Source organism: Cricetulus griseus, assembly GCF_003668045.3.
Source record: "Cricetulus griseus strain 17A/GY chromosome 1 unlocalized genomic scaffold, alternate assembly CriGri-PICRH-1.0 chr1_0, whole genome shotgun sequence".
NCBI classification, from domain to species: domain Eukaryota; kingdom Metazoa; phylum Chordata; class Mammalia; order Rodentia; family Cricetidae; genus Cricetulus; species Cricetulus griseus.
Window position 1 is genome coordinate 56,285,364 of NW_023276806.1, and position 17,253 is coordinate 56,302,616.

A 17,253-nucleotide genomic window follows, 5' to 3' on the forward strand; every position below is an offset into this window, starting at 1 on the left:
CGCTCCCGCCGCCCGCCTCTCCCAGGCGGTGCGAGGAATGAGCCGGCGCCGGCCCCCCGGTGGTCGGTCCGAGGGCCGCGGCCCGGTTACCTCGCACGCCGCCGAGGCGCGGGGGCTCGGCTCCCGCGGCTGGGCTCGGCCGGGAAGCGGGCGGCGGGGCTCGCTGAGAAGGAGGAGGAGGAGGAGGAGGAGGAGGGAGGAGGAGGAGGAGGAGGAGGAGGAGCCGGGCGGGGGCGGCCGCTCGGCAGAGGAGGAAGTTCCGCTCCTGACAGAGCGCGCGGCGGCGCGGGCGCTGAGGTGTTCGGGACACCGTCGCCCTCGCGGCCCCGGCTGAGTCTCGCCGCTGCCGCTGCTACACCCGGCGCCGCTGCTCGGAAACCGCGGAGGTTGAGGAGCGGCGGAGCGGAGGCTCCGGACGCGATCAAGTGGACGGACCTGCTGCAAGTCAGCGTGTCGCCGGACGCCCACCCGGGCGGGTGGCCGCCTCTGAGCATCGCGCCGGGGCGCGGGCATGGCAGAACCCACCTTGCAGCTTCTCTGCAGTGAGGCTCGCCCGGTCCACTCCCGGGAATGAAGAGGAGACTCGGCGATCACCCGGTGAGGCACTGAGAGCCAAATGGCGAGAAGATCTTACCGGACAGAGACCAGCGATCGCTTGGGAGGTCACCCGGGCTTCTGGATGTAATCGGAGAGCGTGAAAGAGGTGGCTTCGTAAAAACAAAAAAGCACAACAATCCTTTGAAAGGAGGGAAATTGAGTTTATTCATTTTTGCCAAGGTTTTGAAAAACGGTTCGATGTCTTGTACGTTTGATATAAGATGAGAACTTTATAAAGTATTCCGTCCAAGAGCCTAAACGATGACTACCCCCGCGCTGCTGCCCCTGTCTGGTCGTAGGATACCACCTCTGAACCTGGGGCCGCCCTCCTTCCCACACCACAGGGCTACCTTGAGACTCTCCGAGAAGTTTATCCTTCTCCTTATTCTTAGTGCCTTCATCACCCTGTGTTTTGGGGCATTCTTCTTCCTTCCAGACTCTTCAAAACACAAACGCTTTGATCTGGGCTTAGAAGATGTGTTAATTCCTCACGTAGATGCCGGCAAAGGGGCTAAAAACCCCGGAGTCTTCCTGATCCATGGACCCGACGAACACAGACACAGGTTCGTTTGTTTTTCAAATTCTGATACTCTCAAATTTAGGCTCTCTCTTGGTAGAGCAAGGAACAGTTCACTGCTTTTGCTTTTGCTTTTTTCCTTCTTTTTCTTTTTCTTTTTTCAGTAAAACGTCAGTGTTAAACGTTGCTGGCTCATACCTAGCTGAGTGGAGCCATAGCCTGGAAGGACTGCTAGAGTTCCTTAGTTTTCAGACTCCTCTGCTGTGGACAGCTGGGAGTGGAGATAGGGGATTCAGGGTGCGCTCATCCAGGACGTGTTGCTACCCTGTGAAGTCATTGAATCTTGACAGCTGCTAGACTTCGCTCACCCAACAAGTCCAAGCTCTGGCGTGTGCTCTTATTTTTTTGTTTGTCTTAATGTAAGATGTGGGTGGTGTGTTTCCAACTACTATAATTTGGTCAGTTAATCTGAACCGAGCTCTTGGGGTGGGGGTTATAGTGAAGATGAATTGGAAGCTCTGCTTGCACAAGCCTTTAAGTCATTTCTGTATTTTTACCTAAGAGACTACTTTGGAGGCAATTCACTCTTTGCAAAAGTGTCTCTTCTCTCATAAGCTAATTATCGAATGTGTGAGGAAGAATTATGTATTTGAGATGAGACCACCCGAATGATAGAAAGAACCCCTCCCTGTAGAAAACTGGCAGTGGAACTTAAGCGTGAGGATTTTGAAAAGCCTAGATTCAAATGTGAGCCCAAGTTAAATATTTGGGACAATACACTATTGTAATGAGGGCTTTCTCCATTTGTCAGCATAGTTAATCATTGCTTGCCTGGTGGTTCATTGACTTTTGGTTTTACCTTATGGAGTACTTCTAATAGGGTTTCATACCATTTTTCTATAATTTGGGATTTTTTTGATATTTCAATTTAAGTACTTTTAGATTCTTTAATTTTTCTCTGAGAAAAATCTTATTTGGTCTGGGAAATATCTGCTGAGAAAAATAAAGCAGTTTTTCTGTACAACCTTATTTCCCATGGTATGTATATAAGATATGATGAGCATTTGGGAAAGAATGTATTTAAGGCTGGCATTAGAGCTCTTTGACAGCAGTGATGCATTAATGTCAGTTAGCTATTATGGTTATCTGTCATGTACTAATAAGGAGCTTCCTTTGTATGGGTAAAAGTTTTCTAGAAATTTCTAATTTTTAGTTTAATGAATTTCTATTTAGAGAGTTAAGAAAAAATTCTCAATTGGTTGAAGTTAAAATACAAATTAGAATGAACATGTAGATATGTGCATTTTACTGCACAATTTTAAAAAGGTCTACTTAAGTCTTGTAAATAACAACCCTTAAACATTATAGCCCATGAATGTATGTATATATGTTGTTGTTACTGAGAACACCTGGTTCCTGAGTTTGTTGTGAGAAACAGGAGTTCTGATAGCTGAGGGGTGGTTGGTGAGCTGCATCCTTAGTTTGAGATAGGAAGAGTCAAGCTAGCAAATGATATATATGTATTGCATTTGCTTGGTTACCGAGTCAGACAGTTCGAATTCATGTGTTGAGAGTTCAAGTAGTGAAGGACCTCTGTATTATCTATTTCCACAGCATTAACAGTTTGTATTTATCTTTGTTTAGTATTTTGTTGCTTCCTCTCATCTGCAAACACTCTATTAAGAATAATTTTACTTTGAGCAAGCAAATACATTTAAAATTAAGTATACATTTAAAACTACAGCAAATTAATGTGCAAATATGAACTTGATTAAGAATAATTCAGAAAGTATTTTTATAGAATTGTTTGTAATTGAGATCATACTTATTTTTTGTGTTTGTAATATAGAAGGCAAAAATTGTGTGTGTGTGTGTGTGTGTATGTGTGTGTGTGTGTGTGTGTAAGGGCTAGGGACAGGAGTGAGGAACCTCAATTTACTAGGCGATTGGAGGCAAATCATGGCCATATTTCCTGTAAATGGTGTTTAAGAGCTACTTGTTGGGTTAGTGTTTCTTTATGAATGCATTAGGTAGCATAGTATGGGTTTAAGTTCAGGAGTTAGTCATTTTACAGTTTTTCAGTGACTAAAATGTGTGATTTTTGAGCTAATTTTTAATCAGCTCCAATTGTTTCCCTCTGTATGACTGTGACATCTACTTTACAGGTTGTTATGTACTGAGTGATATAATATGTGCAGAGTTCTCAATATTGTGCACAGCATTCAGCCAATTATCAATATATGTTAGGTTATTATCACTTGTTATAGTTGGGATATTATAATTCTGACTCTGCTTTAAGCATTTTATGTTTCTGAAAAGCTAGGTACAGTTTGGTAACTATTTTAAGAGGAACATTTTGTAACTACATTATTTTATAGCCAAGTTATTAACTAACAGTAAATATTGTTCAGACTGCCCATCTGGAGCCTCCCATGTGGAGAGGTTAGTGGACATTTAAAAGGTGATTTTGGTTTGGGGAGCTAGAAAGTTGTACTCAGAGCAATCAGAATTTAGGGAGTGACTGTCTAGCATTTGTCGTGGAGGTAGAGAGCAATGAGAAGAGGAAGGTTTCATTGAGGGAGGAGGGGCTCTGAAACGTGAAGAAAGCTAACTGAAGTATAGTAATGGGAGGAACAGAGGCTGCACTGAGAGTCCTAGTGGGAAAAAAGCTTGACATCCTCAAGGCTGCAAGAATTGTTCCAATGACTGATGTAGTAGGCTGTGTAGTTGTGTGGCCAGGTGAAGCAAGTAGACAGATGTGGCTTACAGTTCCTGTCTATTCCCTGGTCATAGAAGCCTGAGTTAGTTATTAGCATGCACAAACTGGGAGATTGATGTGAAAGTCTGGATCGCTGATAATTTCCTAAAAGACTTTGAGGCTAGATCCGTATTCCAGGGTGTATTTTCAGATGGCTAACACTTGGTTGGAATCTGGCTCCCTCTGACTCCCTCTGGACAGGCTTGTGCTCTCCATTTTATGTCACTCACTTAAGGTGTCAGATAAGTAATGTAATAAATCAGTACTTAGCCTGCCGGTAGTTAGGTTTGCATCTCTAGGCTGGATTCAAGGGTCTGTTGCTAAGTATTTTGGTCTTCATCCTGAGTAGCCTATGGGAAGTCACTGAAGCAAAGGAACACCATCATTTTGAATTTAAAAAGACAAAACCAGTTACTTTAGTATAGGAGAACAGCCAAGGCTTGAGGGTCTAGGACACAGAATATTGGCTTATGCCATAGCAGTAATACTAGTGAATAAGAGAAATTAGTGGAGAAATGAAATTGAGTTAAGTTTTAGAGACTTGTGTTTGGCTGAATATAGAGGCTAATGTAGGAGGAGAGAGTCCAGGCTAACTTTTGAGTTTCTGGTTTGCATGATCTTGGATTAATACAAAAGTTTTTTCTATTAATGCCTTTTTAAAAATTTACTTTTTTTGTTATTTTTGCCTTTATTTACACGATTGGTATTATATGGAATTAATATATTTGCTTGAGGATATCTTAGCATGTTCCCTTTTGCTAAGTAGTTTATACATTTTTGATAAACTTTTTACATGTTTATAAAGCATGTTTATAAAAAATGTTTATAAAGTATTTCAGAGTACCAGTCAACTGTCAAGTGATAATAGGACAAACAATACCAATATTTTAAAATTACATTTGTGATGTTAAATTGTTGCTAATAGGAATTTGTTAGTGTGCATTAATGTTATTACAATGTTTGATGATCTACATAAAGTGTCATCTTTCTAGTTTGTGTATGTAATAGGCAGTTTCAATCCATTTATCAGTCTTTCATTTTGAAACTGATATTTACTTATGCAAATGATATTGCACAGATGAGCTTGGGGAACCCTCTTGGTGCGTGCATGTGTTTAAAACATTGAATGTATATTTCTAAGTTATCCTTTAGTTAGGATCATGTTAGTTTGAATTCAGTACTTGAGAGTCATGTGTGTTTATTTCTGGTAGTTCTCTTAAAGGGGAAAAAATGTAGGTTTTGGAGTAGAAGGATCTAAAGTGAAAATTGTGTTTTTTTATTTGGTGGCTATATGATAGTGAACTAGATGTAATCATTTTGAACCTGCAGTGGCCATTACTAGTTACATCAGACAAAATGTGTACGTTAGCTGGATGTAGAGATGGCTTAATAAGTAAGGCACAGTGGAAACAGAGGCAGGTGTATCTCCATGAGTTCAAGGCTAGCCTGGTCTAGATAATGAGTTCCAGACTACCCAGGGCTATATAGTGAGATGTTGTCTCAAAAACAAAACACAAACCCAAACAAAAATGAAATCCCGCAGCTGTAGTGAGAGATTCTTGAATTCTCTCCTTTCTTAGATTTAGTTTTATTTATGTGAGTATCTTTCTCTGTGTGTATGACATGTACGTGCACAGGTACCTGTGGAGGCCAAACAGAGGAGGTGTTCGATCTCCTGTAGCTGGAGTTTTATAGGCCACTGTGAGCTTTTAGATGTGGGTCCTGGGAATTGAACTTGTGTACTCTTAACCACTGAACCATCATCTCTCCAGTCCTTTGAGTTCTTTATTCACATCATGATTGTTGTTTTTTTGCTTATGATTCATCATTGTTTTTTAGTGCATATATTGGTTATTTTTCTACTAAATGCTAGACAGGAAGTAACTTACAGGCAAAGTTATTTTACCTCACAGTTGAGGAATGAAGCTCATGGCAGTGGGAGCAACTTGGTCTGTAGTGCTGAGGAAGCAGTAAAAGGGAATTCCAAAGTTTATCTGGCTTTCTCCTTTTTCTCTTTTTATTTAGCCCTTCATCTAGCCCATGGGATGTTGCTCCCCAATGTTAGGTGGGTGTTTTTTTCTCAGTTAAATGTTTTTGAAAACACCCTTGACAGAAATTCCTGACTGTGTGTCTTGTAGGGAGTGGAGGAAGCCCTGAGTGAGTGAAATTCTTAGTGAATGTTTATTGTTGAAATGGACTCCAAGTGGACCCATGGGAAATTGGCAAATCTGTTCCCCAAATGGTTCAGGCTCAGAAAGATTTGAGTGTTTACTGATAAGTGATCAGGCTATACAAAAGCTAGCAACTGCAGCTTCCTCTCCATGTTTACAGCTGGAGACTGCTTGCTGAAACTAGCCAACTCCTTGTTGTCTTATGCTGTACTTGAACTCACTGAGTTTCTGGATAGCAGAGGTAGTAGCTCAGAGTTCAACACTATTCAAAAATCTAAACTCTCTTTTGAGACTCAGAGTAGTCTTTTAACTATGTAAGTCTATCGTCCAGTAAGATTTAAAACAAAGCAAAGTAAGTTATATATTTTCATTTTCAATGACACAGAGTAAACATCCCTATTCCTAAAGGTAGCAATGAGGGCATAGCAAAGAAAGATAGGGCCAAAAGCAAGACTGAAATCAGACAGGACATATACCAAATCCATGTCTGGTAGCCAGGGTTCTTGGTTGATCCCATATGGGCTCCAACAACCTTGGGTACTCATTCCCTTCCAGTTTTGTTGTCTACAATACAGTACACCTAGCCATTTCTCTCTTAGGCTGGTCCCATTCCTTCCCTACAGTATTTTTGGTAGATATGTCTGGTTGTAGCATCTCCATCTTCCTGGGGTCTCTAATGTGACTTAGGTTTCACCTTTATAACTTTATGCAGTGGCCTCTGCATTGTGTTGGGCTAGCTTTGGGGATTTTCTGAAACCTTGGTACAAGCCTCCATCACCCTGTAATTCTGTGAAAGTAGCACTCTGTGTACAACCCCACCAATTTTTACTACCAGCTCAAAATATAGTCTGTACCCTATTTCACATGGCCTCTGTGTGCGTTGGTAGTTGAATCTCAGAAGACACTTCCCCAGGTCAGTTACTTTTCAGTAAGAAACTCCTTCAGCAGTATTCTGAGTGCAGGCTCTTTTCATATGAATTTGCATTTTACAAGCTAAGTCTTCAGTGGGTGGGGTCTTGTCCTATAAGGGAATATTACTTTTTAAATTTTTAAATATTCTGTGTGTGTGTGTGTGTGTGTGTGTGTGTGTGTGTGTGTGTGTGTTGTACACATGCCATGGTGCACACAGAGCTCAGAGAACAAATTAGTTCTTTATACTGTGTTGATTACAGAAATTGAATTCAGGTTGTAAGGCTTGGCAATAAGTGTCTGCCCACTAACCCATCTTTTTGGACCCATAGGGACCTTTTTGTTGTTGTTGTGCTAGTACAAAATAAGTGATTTCTCTTTCATCTTAATCTCTCAAACCTTCCACCTAAAGAAAATGTTTTTTAGATTATTTAATTACATGTGTATATGTTTGTGCATATAAGTGCAAGTGTCCAAGGAGGCCACAAGAAGGTGTTGGCTGCAAGCCTTCTGATATGGGTGCTGTAAGGGTCTCCGCAAGAGCAGTGCATCTACCTCCTAACTGATGAGCCTTAATTTCCTTAATAACAGATTCTTTGCCTGTGTCTGCCATATCTAATCTAAGCTTACTCATATTCCTTTCCTGGCTAAATTGTACATTTTCCCTATTTTTCTTCTTCTCTCTGTCTCTGTCTCTGTCTCTGTCTCTGTCTCTCTCTCTCTCTGTCTCTCTCTCTCTCTCTCTCCATTAATCTGGGCGAGAGCAATGGGTAGTAACCATACCACAGGCTCAGTGCTCTGCTGTGAAATTTCCTCTGCTAAACAAATTAGTCCATTACTTTTGAATTCAGCCTTGCTCAAGTTGTCTGGACACAGTCAGACACAGCTGTATTTTTTGCCACAATGTAATATGGATGTCTTTTAGTCCTGTTTCCAGCTGAGTCTTTATTTCTGTCTGAGGCCTTGTGAACTTTAATTTCACTGTCTGCATTTTTATTGGTTCTCCGGTTGTCTGCACTCCCACCATAATGGCCTGTTAAGTTCCAGTTATAGCATTCCAGTGCATCACCCAAGGACTTAAAACTCTTGCCACTTTTGACTCCTGTTGCCCAAAATAACAGAAAAAAAAAACCTATATATATTAGATATAGATATCAAAAATTTATTTACAGTAAATCAGATTTATTTAAAAATTGTTCTTTGGGGCTGGAGAGATGGCTCAGAGGTTAAGAGCACTGACTGCTCTTCCAGAGGACCTGGGTTCAGTTCCCAGCACCCACATGGCAGCTTACAGCTGTCTGTAACTCCCGTTCCAGAGGATCCAATACCCTCATAAAGACATTCATTCATGCAGGTAAAACACTAATGTACATAGAATAAATAATTTAAAAAATTGTTCTTTGATTTTTCACATAACCTTACCATTTATTAAGCATAAAAGCAAGTTTGCATACTAATGATATAGATGTGTTTATTTTTACATAAATAAATCTGAGGCCACTTCAAAAAAAAAGAAGTCTTGACTACATATTTGATGCTGCAGGACACAGACCATCTTCATTTTTCAGAGTTGATTAGTATTTAATTTTATAATTATCAATGCTGAGAATGCTACTTCACATAAATTAGTATAAAATAGCAAAATGTACACAACTATCTTTTTATGTTTTTACATGTACTTATTTATTTATTTATTTAGTGTGTGTATGTGTGTGTGTCTGAGTATGCACATGCCTCAGGGCTCATATGGAACCCATGTGGACAACCTGTGGGTATTGGTGTTCTCTTACCACAAGGTGGGTTCTGAGGTTCGAACTAAGGCCATCAGGCTTGATGGCAGGTGCAGTCACCTGCTGAGCCATCCAGCTGGCCCACAAAAGGTACCTTTAAAGTCTTTTCAGATATTGCTGGAAATTGTACCATAATCTCAAGCCAAAGTTCATTTAATGATTTTTAAAATAAAACTTCTCAGCATCGGAAATAGCATCTTTAAAAATCAAACATTTTAACATTACACAGAGATAAACTAATACATGCTGATTAAAATATTAGAAGGCTTTGGTTATTATAATTGAATTATTTTTCTGTTTAAGGAAAAACATATGTACAAGAAAAACATTGAGGCTCATAACAACAATGTTCTTGAAGCTGAGTTTCAGGAGAGTTTATTGCATTGCATGGCGTATGGTGGCATGCACAGTATAAAGCGCCCATTTCATGTGTTCAGAATACAGGTTGCAGTGAAGTCATGTGATGCAATTTGGGTGAGCATTGCTAGAAACACCACAGTTTGATATTGAATGCATCTTGGGGTATTGCATGTGTCCTGTTGCCATATTTTCATGCCTCTTACATTCAGTTACATGTTTCCATCTGTGGTTGTGACCCACATTTTAAGAAACTGAGTTATACTCACAGATCCAAAATCTTTCAAATTCCTCCTGTAAACCAGTTCTAAAGGATTGTAAACTATGTGGACAGGCTGTCACAGCAGTGACAGCCCTACTTCTTGGTTCCAACTTTCTTTATTAGTTACTTTTTCTTTGCTGTGACCAAATATCTGACAGGAATCAACTTAAAGGTAGAGGGTTTATTTTGGCTTTTAGCTTAGCATGCAGTGGTGGGGAAGGCATGGTCCTGACCAAGAACTAGAGGAAAGGAATGCCAGGGTTTGTTTGGCTTTTTCCTTTCCCCTTTGTTGTCTAGTTCTTGACCCCAGTCAGTGGAATGGTACTACTCATCTTCAGGGTGGGTTCCTCCATCTAGTTAATCTCTTTGGAAATCATACAGACACATTCAGTGGACTGCCTTATTAACTAACATCCTCAGGTTTCTTATTCCAATCAAGTTCATAATTAAAATGAACCATTATGGTATGAGCTAGAGATTGTAAATATCAGTATTGCAGTTTTAATGTTCTTTCCATTTTGTACTCACTTGATTCCTCTTCTATGTTTTTAGACCCCCCTAACATGTTTATTTTATTTTGAGACAAGGTCTGATATGAGGCTCAGACTTTCCTGCCTCAGTCTTCCAGGGTATCAGAAAATATATATATATATATATATATATATATATATATATAGGTTCTTTTGCAGGTTTGCTGATTTATAGTAAGTCTGTTGGATAATCCATGATCTTTGTAATATATTTACACCATTTAGCTCATAGTTGTTTGTCTTGCTTCTCTTTACTTAGATGTGAAATATATACAACAGTCTTTGTACATTTTATATTTCTGGACAACAGACTAGAGTAGGTTTCTTTATTGTTGTTGTTTGGATGAGAATATTGACTGAGCACCCTTTCCAGCTCTGTAGTTGGAAAACAAATAGTCTGTATTCATAGACGTAACTATCTTATTGTTGGAGTAGGTTTTTGTGTAGTTCTCAAATTCAGAATACAGTTGGCAGTATGGATAGTCTGTATGATTCCTTCATCACTCAGAGTATAGTTCTTCCTAGTTCCTCTGCACAGCTAGCTCATCCAAGAGTTGCTCTCAGATAGAATGAAGGATATTGGAAGATGAGGTAAGAAGTACGAAGGGCTCTGTATAAATATTTTTTATAATATGTTTGTATGTGTGTATGTATATTGTGTGAAGGTTCGAACTTGTCTTGGGTAGACTTTTGGCTCTTCACTGAGATAGGGAGCACTTGCTAGGGTGGCAGATTGGGTATGAAGGAAGACCTGGGTGTTTTAAATCCAAGTATGGTTATAGGTTAGTGAACAATTTGTTCGAATTCTGAGGCTAATTTTGTGATGGCTGGTTGGTTGTTGATTTTGTTTTTTGATGGTCTGAGTTTTCTGTTTTTTCTCCACTTTAAATCATTTCTATTTTTTTCTCAAGTGTAATCTGGGAGATGTTGTACTGAGAGCTACTCACTCACAGGGTAACATTTGGTATGTTCTTATTTAAAGCCTAATTTTTATCTGAATCAAAAATGCCTGTAACTTTGCATTATTAGTTAAACATTTTGAAGCCACAGAGTATTTTTTTATTCTTGTATTGGATATTATAAGAGATGAGTATTAAATGCCATAATAGGTAGATAGTGTTTATTGGTGGGCAGAATTTATTATTACTATCATCATCATTATTTATGGTACATACCTTTAATCCCAGTACTCACAAGGCAGAGGCAGGCAGATCTCTGAGTTCAAGGCCAGTTTGGGGACAGCTAAGGCTACAGAGAGGAAACCTTGTCTCAAAAAACCAACCAACCAAACAAACATACAAATGTTTTAAGGAAATAAAAATAAAGTTTGCTTAAATCTAGTTTATTTCCTCCAAAAGTTAGGATAGCTTTTACAAAATTTTCTTTGGCTTTGTAAAAAGAGTTCTAGGACTAGGAAATATTTTTTTTTCTTATTATTTCTTCTTTTGGGCTTCCTTATTAAAATATCAAATTCGTGGTCTCTGGATATTCCTTCTAAAATATTGACATTGATTTATTTAGTGTAGGTTAAGGTTGTCTTTTTTTAAAAATCTAAAACACAGAGACTTTAAAATTGCTACTGATTTTTTATTATCAGTGGAAATGGAGTTTATCTCTGTGTCCATATCCAGGTAGCTTTTCTGATAATAAAGGTAGACTATCTATAATCCAGGAAGATGGTCTGTGCAATGGTCATTTCAGTCAACATTGGACTGTGCCTCTATACAGGATAGAAATCTTGTAACATTACAGTGGCACTAAGAAATGTCCATCACCTGTCTTATGCATAGCTGAAGAAATAAAAAGGGGTGGGTCTCGGGAGGGCTCAGGGAATCAGTCCACAGTAGAGTTTAGCAGAGCATTTTAGAGCTTTTGCAGACCTTAAGGAACTCCTTTAAGCTTTTGGAAGTGTAGCCCCCAACATTAGCAGGTTTTACTTAGCAGAGATGAATGCTCATGGTATGTTATCTATTTCTAAGCAAAATATTATTTTCTGTCATGACTGGTGTACATCTGTGCTTTAAAAATACTTTGAGGTTTTTAAAAATACTTTTTCTAATGGTGATTTTTTTTTTTAGAACCTAAGTGTTCTTGTTATTTTGAGTTCTGTGTCCTTTATTATTAGCTTGCTTGACTTACTCTTTTAGCTCCTCTGCTATTAGACTGTCTTTAGAATTTTTTTTAGTCTTTTGTTATTGTTATGGTATATTCAGAGGATTATATAATCATTGCTTCCTGATCTGTCTGTCTTTCACAATGGTCCTTGAGGACAGATAACTGTATTTTATCTATTTCCAATGCATGAAGGCCTTTTGTTAAAAAAAGTGACAAAAATATTAGAAATAATTTGTATTTGGTCAATCTAGAACAAACTTATTCCTGGAATTGTATCTTATAGTACTCAATGCCCCAGTACCAAATTTCCCGTTTTTTAGGAAAAAGAAATAGAATAGAAACATGTGATGAGAAACATGTGATGAGTGTTTCCATGTCTTTAATCCTCTCTAGTTTTTTCATCAGGTTTGTAAGTGGGTTTTAGTAATCTCATCTTGATACTCTAACATTGAAATCATGCCTATATTTTGAAAGTTTCCTCCAGAAGCTGTGTATCTACTAAACACCATTAACTGATTCTTAAAAATGTATGTATATGTTGTATTTCCTCTTGATTGAAAATTGCAAAAATATACAAACTGGGTCTGTTTATTTCTTGACTGGGAAAATGATTTTGTTACTTCCATTTTTCTGTTTGTGCAAATTCTGCCAAAGATGTTTATTTGCTGTTGTTTTTGCTGAACTTTTTTCTGTTAAATTATTGTTGAAACAAAATTTATGGTGGAGATTGTTTATTCAGATTGGGTTAAATACCTCCTTTAGAGGACATTGCTTGTAATACTTGTTTTAGTATTTATATAGTCCAGGGGAAGGCATCATTGTATATTTAAAGTAAAATTGGACTCAAAGATAAAAGAAGCTCTAGTTTTAGCCTTGGCCTTTAGTATTGAAGTATGTTAAGATAAGGTGTTTAACTTTCTTGTGCTTTGCTGTCTTTATTTATGAAATGAAGGAATTGATTGAATCATCTTTTGCTCATGAACATTATTGAAAAGTAATTTATGCAACAGGGAGCTGACAAGTGTGTGGTACTTTACACAGCACAAAGACTGAAGATATAATATATTCTATTTAATAGAAATTAATGTCTTTTTTGTACATAAAATTACAAGTCAAGACAGGGTTTCTTTTTGTAGCCTTTGCTGTCCTGGAACTAGTTCTATAGGCCAGGCTGGCTTCAAACTCACAGAGCTCTGCCTACCACTTCCTCCCCAGTGCTGGGATTAAAGACGTGCACCACTACTGCCTGTCTATAAAATAATTTTTAAAAAGTGAGTAAAATTTATTTATAATATGGTTATACAGTATATGGAAATGTAACAAATGAAAATGGTGGTGAAGGAGGTGGTTCATCGAGTAAGAGTGATTGGGCACAAGTGTGAGGACCTGACTTTACATCCTCAGCACCTGTATAAAAGATGGGTGTAGCCATGAACCTGAGCCTCAGCACTGTGGGGAGTGGAGACAGGAGGCTCACTGGGGCTTACAGCCAGCATAGCCAAAAAACAAAAAAGAAGGACTCCAGGTTCAGTGAGAGACCCTGCTTCAAAGTGGAGAGGGATAGAGCAGTATATCCGACCTTGTCTTCTTGCCTCCACCACACATACATACATAAAGAATATATACACACATACCCCTAAGTAAAACATTAAAAAAGTGAAATGAACTTCATATATTCTTGTTTCTCATTAGTGTAAACAATCTATTGGCTATTACAAATAGTGCTGCTATGAACATCGTTGAACAGATGTCCTTGTTGTATGAATGTGCTTCTTTTGGGTATATGCCTAGGAGTGGAATTGCTGGATCTTGTGGTAGACTGATTCCCAATTTCTTGAGGAGTCGCCTTACTGATTTCCAAAGCGGCTGTACAAGTTGGCACTCCCACCAGCGGTGGAGAAGTGTTCCCCTTTCTCCACATCCTCTCCAGCATCTGGAAACAACCTAGATGCCCCTCAACCGAAGAATGGATAGAGAAAATATGGTACATTTACACAATGGAGTACTACTCAGCAGAAAAAAACAATGGAATCTTGAAATTTGTAGGAAAATGGATGGAACTAGAAGAAACCATTCTGAGCGAGGTAACCCAATCACAAAAAGACAAACATGGTATGTACTCACTCATATGCAGATTTTAGACATAGAGTAAAGGATTACCAGTCTACAATCCACACTGCCAGAGAAGGTGGTAAACAAGGAGAACCCTAAGAGAGACATACAGGTCTCCCCTGGAGAAGGGAGGGTCAAGATCCCCTGAGCAAATTGGGAGCACAGGGAAGAGGTGGGGTAGAGAGCTAGGAGAATGAGAAGGGGAGAAGAGGAGGGATGCAGAGGACATGAGGGAGCAGAAAGGTTGAGTCAGGGGAAGAATAGAAGATAACAAGAATGGAGATACCATAATAGAGGGAGACATTTTAGGTTTATAGAGAAATCAGGCACTAGGGGAATGTCTGGAGATCTACAAAGATGATACCAGCTAACAATCTAAGCAACAGAGGAGAGGCTTCCTTAAATGCCCTCCCCTGATAATGAGATTGATGACTGACTTATATGCCCCCCGATAGCCCTCATCCAGCAGCTGGTGGGAGTAGAAGCAGACACCCACAACTAATCACCTAAGTGAACTGGAATCCAGATGCAGACGAGTGAGGAGCAAAGGGGTCCAGACCAGGCTGGTGAAACCTACATAAATAGCTGACCTGAACATCAGGGAACTCTTGGTCCCCAGACTGATAGCTGGGATAGCAGCATAGGACTGATCCAGACCCCAGGAACATGGGTTTCAGTGAGGAAACCTCGGAAATCTACAGGACCTCCTGTAGTAGTTCAGTACTTATCCTTAGCATAGGTGTGGACTTTGGGAGCCCATTCCACATAGAGGAATACTCCCTGAGCCAAGACACACTGGGGTGGGCCTAGGCGCTATCCCAAAGGATGTGATAGACTCTGATGACACCCTATGGAAGGCCTCACCTTCCAGGGGGAGCAGAAAGGATATGTGATAGGTAGGGTTTTACTTGTGGGGTGGTGGGAGGGGAGGATGGGAGGGAGAAGGGAACTGGGATTGTCATGTAAAACAATCTTGTTTCTAATTCAAATAATAAAAATCAGGGGGTAGAAGAAAAATAGTAAGTCCTCTAGAATAATACAAAGATCTAGACTAAAAAAACCCAACAATTTATTGAATGTTTTGTATGTGCCATTTTGAGGGCAGAGTTCAGTATATTTAGAAAAGTGTTCCTAGGTGTCATTTTTTGAAGTTGGGTTGACAGTCATACTGTTTGATTTACTATCTAAGCCATGAGAGTTAGATTTTGGGAAAAAACAGAGTCCTTGAGTAACTGAGCCATCAGGCCCTTCAAGGGCTTTCACTGCTACTGAGGCAAAAATTACCTTTGACTTAAGACTGTCATTTTCTAACCTTAATATTGAGAGGTATCCCTGAAAAGAGTTGTTCTCTTTTGTTTTGCAAATCTTATAAATTAGGCACGATTCTTTTTTGTTTGTTTGTTTTTAAAAAGGGAATAGGGTAATCTGGAGACAATATGCATCATTGCTTGCCTTTTGGTATTTTGACATTTACATATTTATAAAATCCTCTATTTGTAGCCCTGTTGGTTTCTCCTAAACTGATCCTTATACTACTATTAAATTATTATTCAGCAGGTGTTTCGAGTTTTTATTATGTATCAAGTAGTATCCCAAGTGTTAGGGATTATTGTGAAATATAGAGGACTAATTTTTGACAGTGGACACTATTTTAGATTCAAAGTCAGGTAATGGTGGTGAATGTCTTTAGTCCCAGCACTTGGAAGGCAGAGGCAGGCAGATCTCTGTGCATTTGAAGCCAGCCTGGTCTACTACAGAGGGAGTTCCAGTTCAGCCAGGGCTACACAGAGAAACCTTGTCTCAAAAAATAAAACAAAATTTTAGATTTAAATCTTGCTAGCATTCTTAATGAAACCTTTGTGAGGTTTTGCTTTGATATTTGGATCACTGCTGTTATTTGTGTTCAGGTTAGTCATTGCTTTTGCGTTTCATTTTGTTTTCTCTAATATATTTTGTTTTATTAACTTGTGTATTTTGATGTATGGACTAGGCTATCTGGAAATAAGTGGCAGATATGCCTATCTTTTTTTGACTATTAACAGAGCCTAGCATATGAAAAGAGAGGCCAAACATAGGCACAAATCTGTGTAATTATGTATTTTAAACTGTTTGAACTTGTGTATAGATGTGTAGGTGTTGTAGCTTTATCTGTATATTTACTTGTGCAGTGTGCATACATGAACCCCGATAGTAAAGTAGAGCATGATGAAAAGTTTGTGTTTGATTTGTCTGCTAATGTGCTTACTCAGAATGTGAAGTATTTGACTATGGTTTTGTGATATTGCAATAAACATTTGCCTTTTCAATGACCCAAATTTTTTCCCTCTAGTTAAAAAGCTTGTGGTAGCACATTAGGGTGAGGTAACCTTGAGCCCTGGCTCTCCTGCAAACTCACTGAGAATGTAAATTGATTGAAACTTTAGAATAGCATTTAGCTATCCTGACTAATTTACAGTGTATATTTCTTGATTCTGCAAGTCCAGGAAATTATCTTTGGGAAACCCTTGCATCACTATTCAAAGAAATGTTGACTTTCCCCCGAAGCTGTAACATGATGAGATAAATGATCCAATTGTCGTCTGTCAGTGTAGTATTAGTTAAGTAAATTGTAATGGCTTCATGTATACAGAGGTTTTGCATTCTTAAAACTTCTATTGATCTTTCTAGTTGCTACCAATAAAATCAGTTGTCATAAAATAACTTATTTATTTTTATCTTATATTCATTGGTGTTTTGCCTGCATGTATGTTTGTGTGAGAGTGTCAGATCTTGGAGTTACAGACAGACAGGTGTGAACTGCCATGTGGGGGCTGGGAATTGAACCCTGTTCCTCTGGATGAGCAGCCAGATGCTGAGCCATCTCTCCAGCCCCAGTGTTCATAGTTTTAGTGTATTTAATACTTTATGTTAAGTTCCCCCCCCATATCTGTCTTGTTTTTGAAAAAGTTAAGAACATACATAACATCAACAGGTAAATGTCAGGGTCCACAGTAGAGTTCTTCACATTTTCTTATTTCAGCTGAAGATTTATCTTTGAAGTCAGATTTTGGCCCAGCATTGTCATTTTCTTTTTCTTTCTTTTTTTTTTTATATTTTTTTTTTTTATTAGTTCAAATTAGGAACGAGTTTGTTTCA

General features: G+C 38.9%; 1 protein-coding gene across 1 annotated transcript in view; it reads left to right on the forward strand.

Annotated features, from left to right (window-relative positions):
* Window positions 1-235: 235 nt before the first annotated feature.
* The window catches only part of Man1a2 (mannosidase alpha class 1A member 2), a 128,814-nt gene continuing 111,796 nt past the window's right edge, over window positions 236-17,253 (forward strand). Inside the window, exon 1 of the mRNA XM_027393789.2 lies at window positions 236-1,160. Within this exon, the coding sequence (XP_027249590.1) occupies window positions 859-1,160 (302 nt within the window). The 5' untranslated portion in view covers window positions 236-858. The remainder of the gene's footprint in view (window positions 1,161-17,253) is intronic.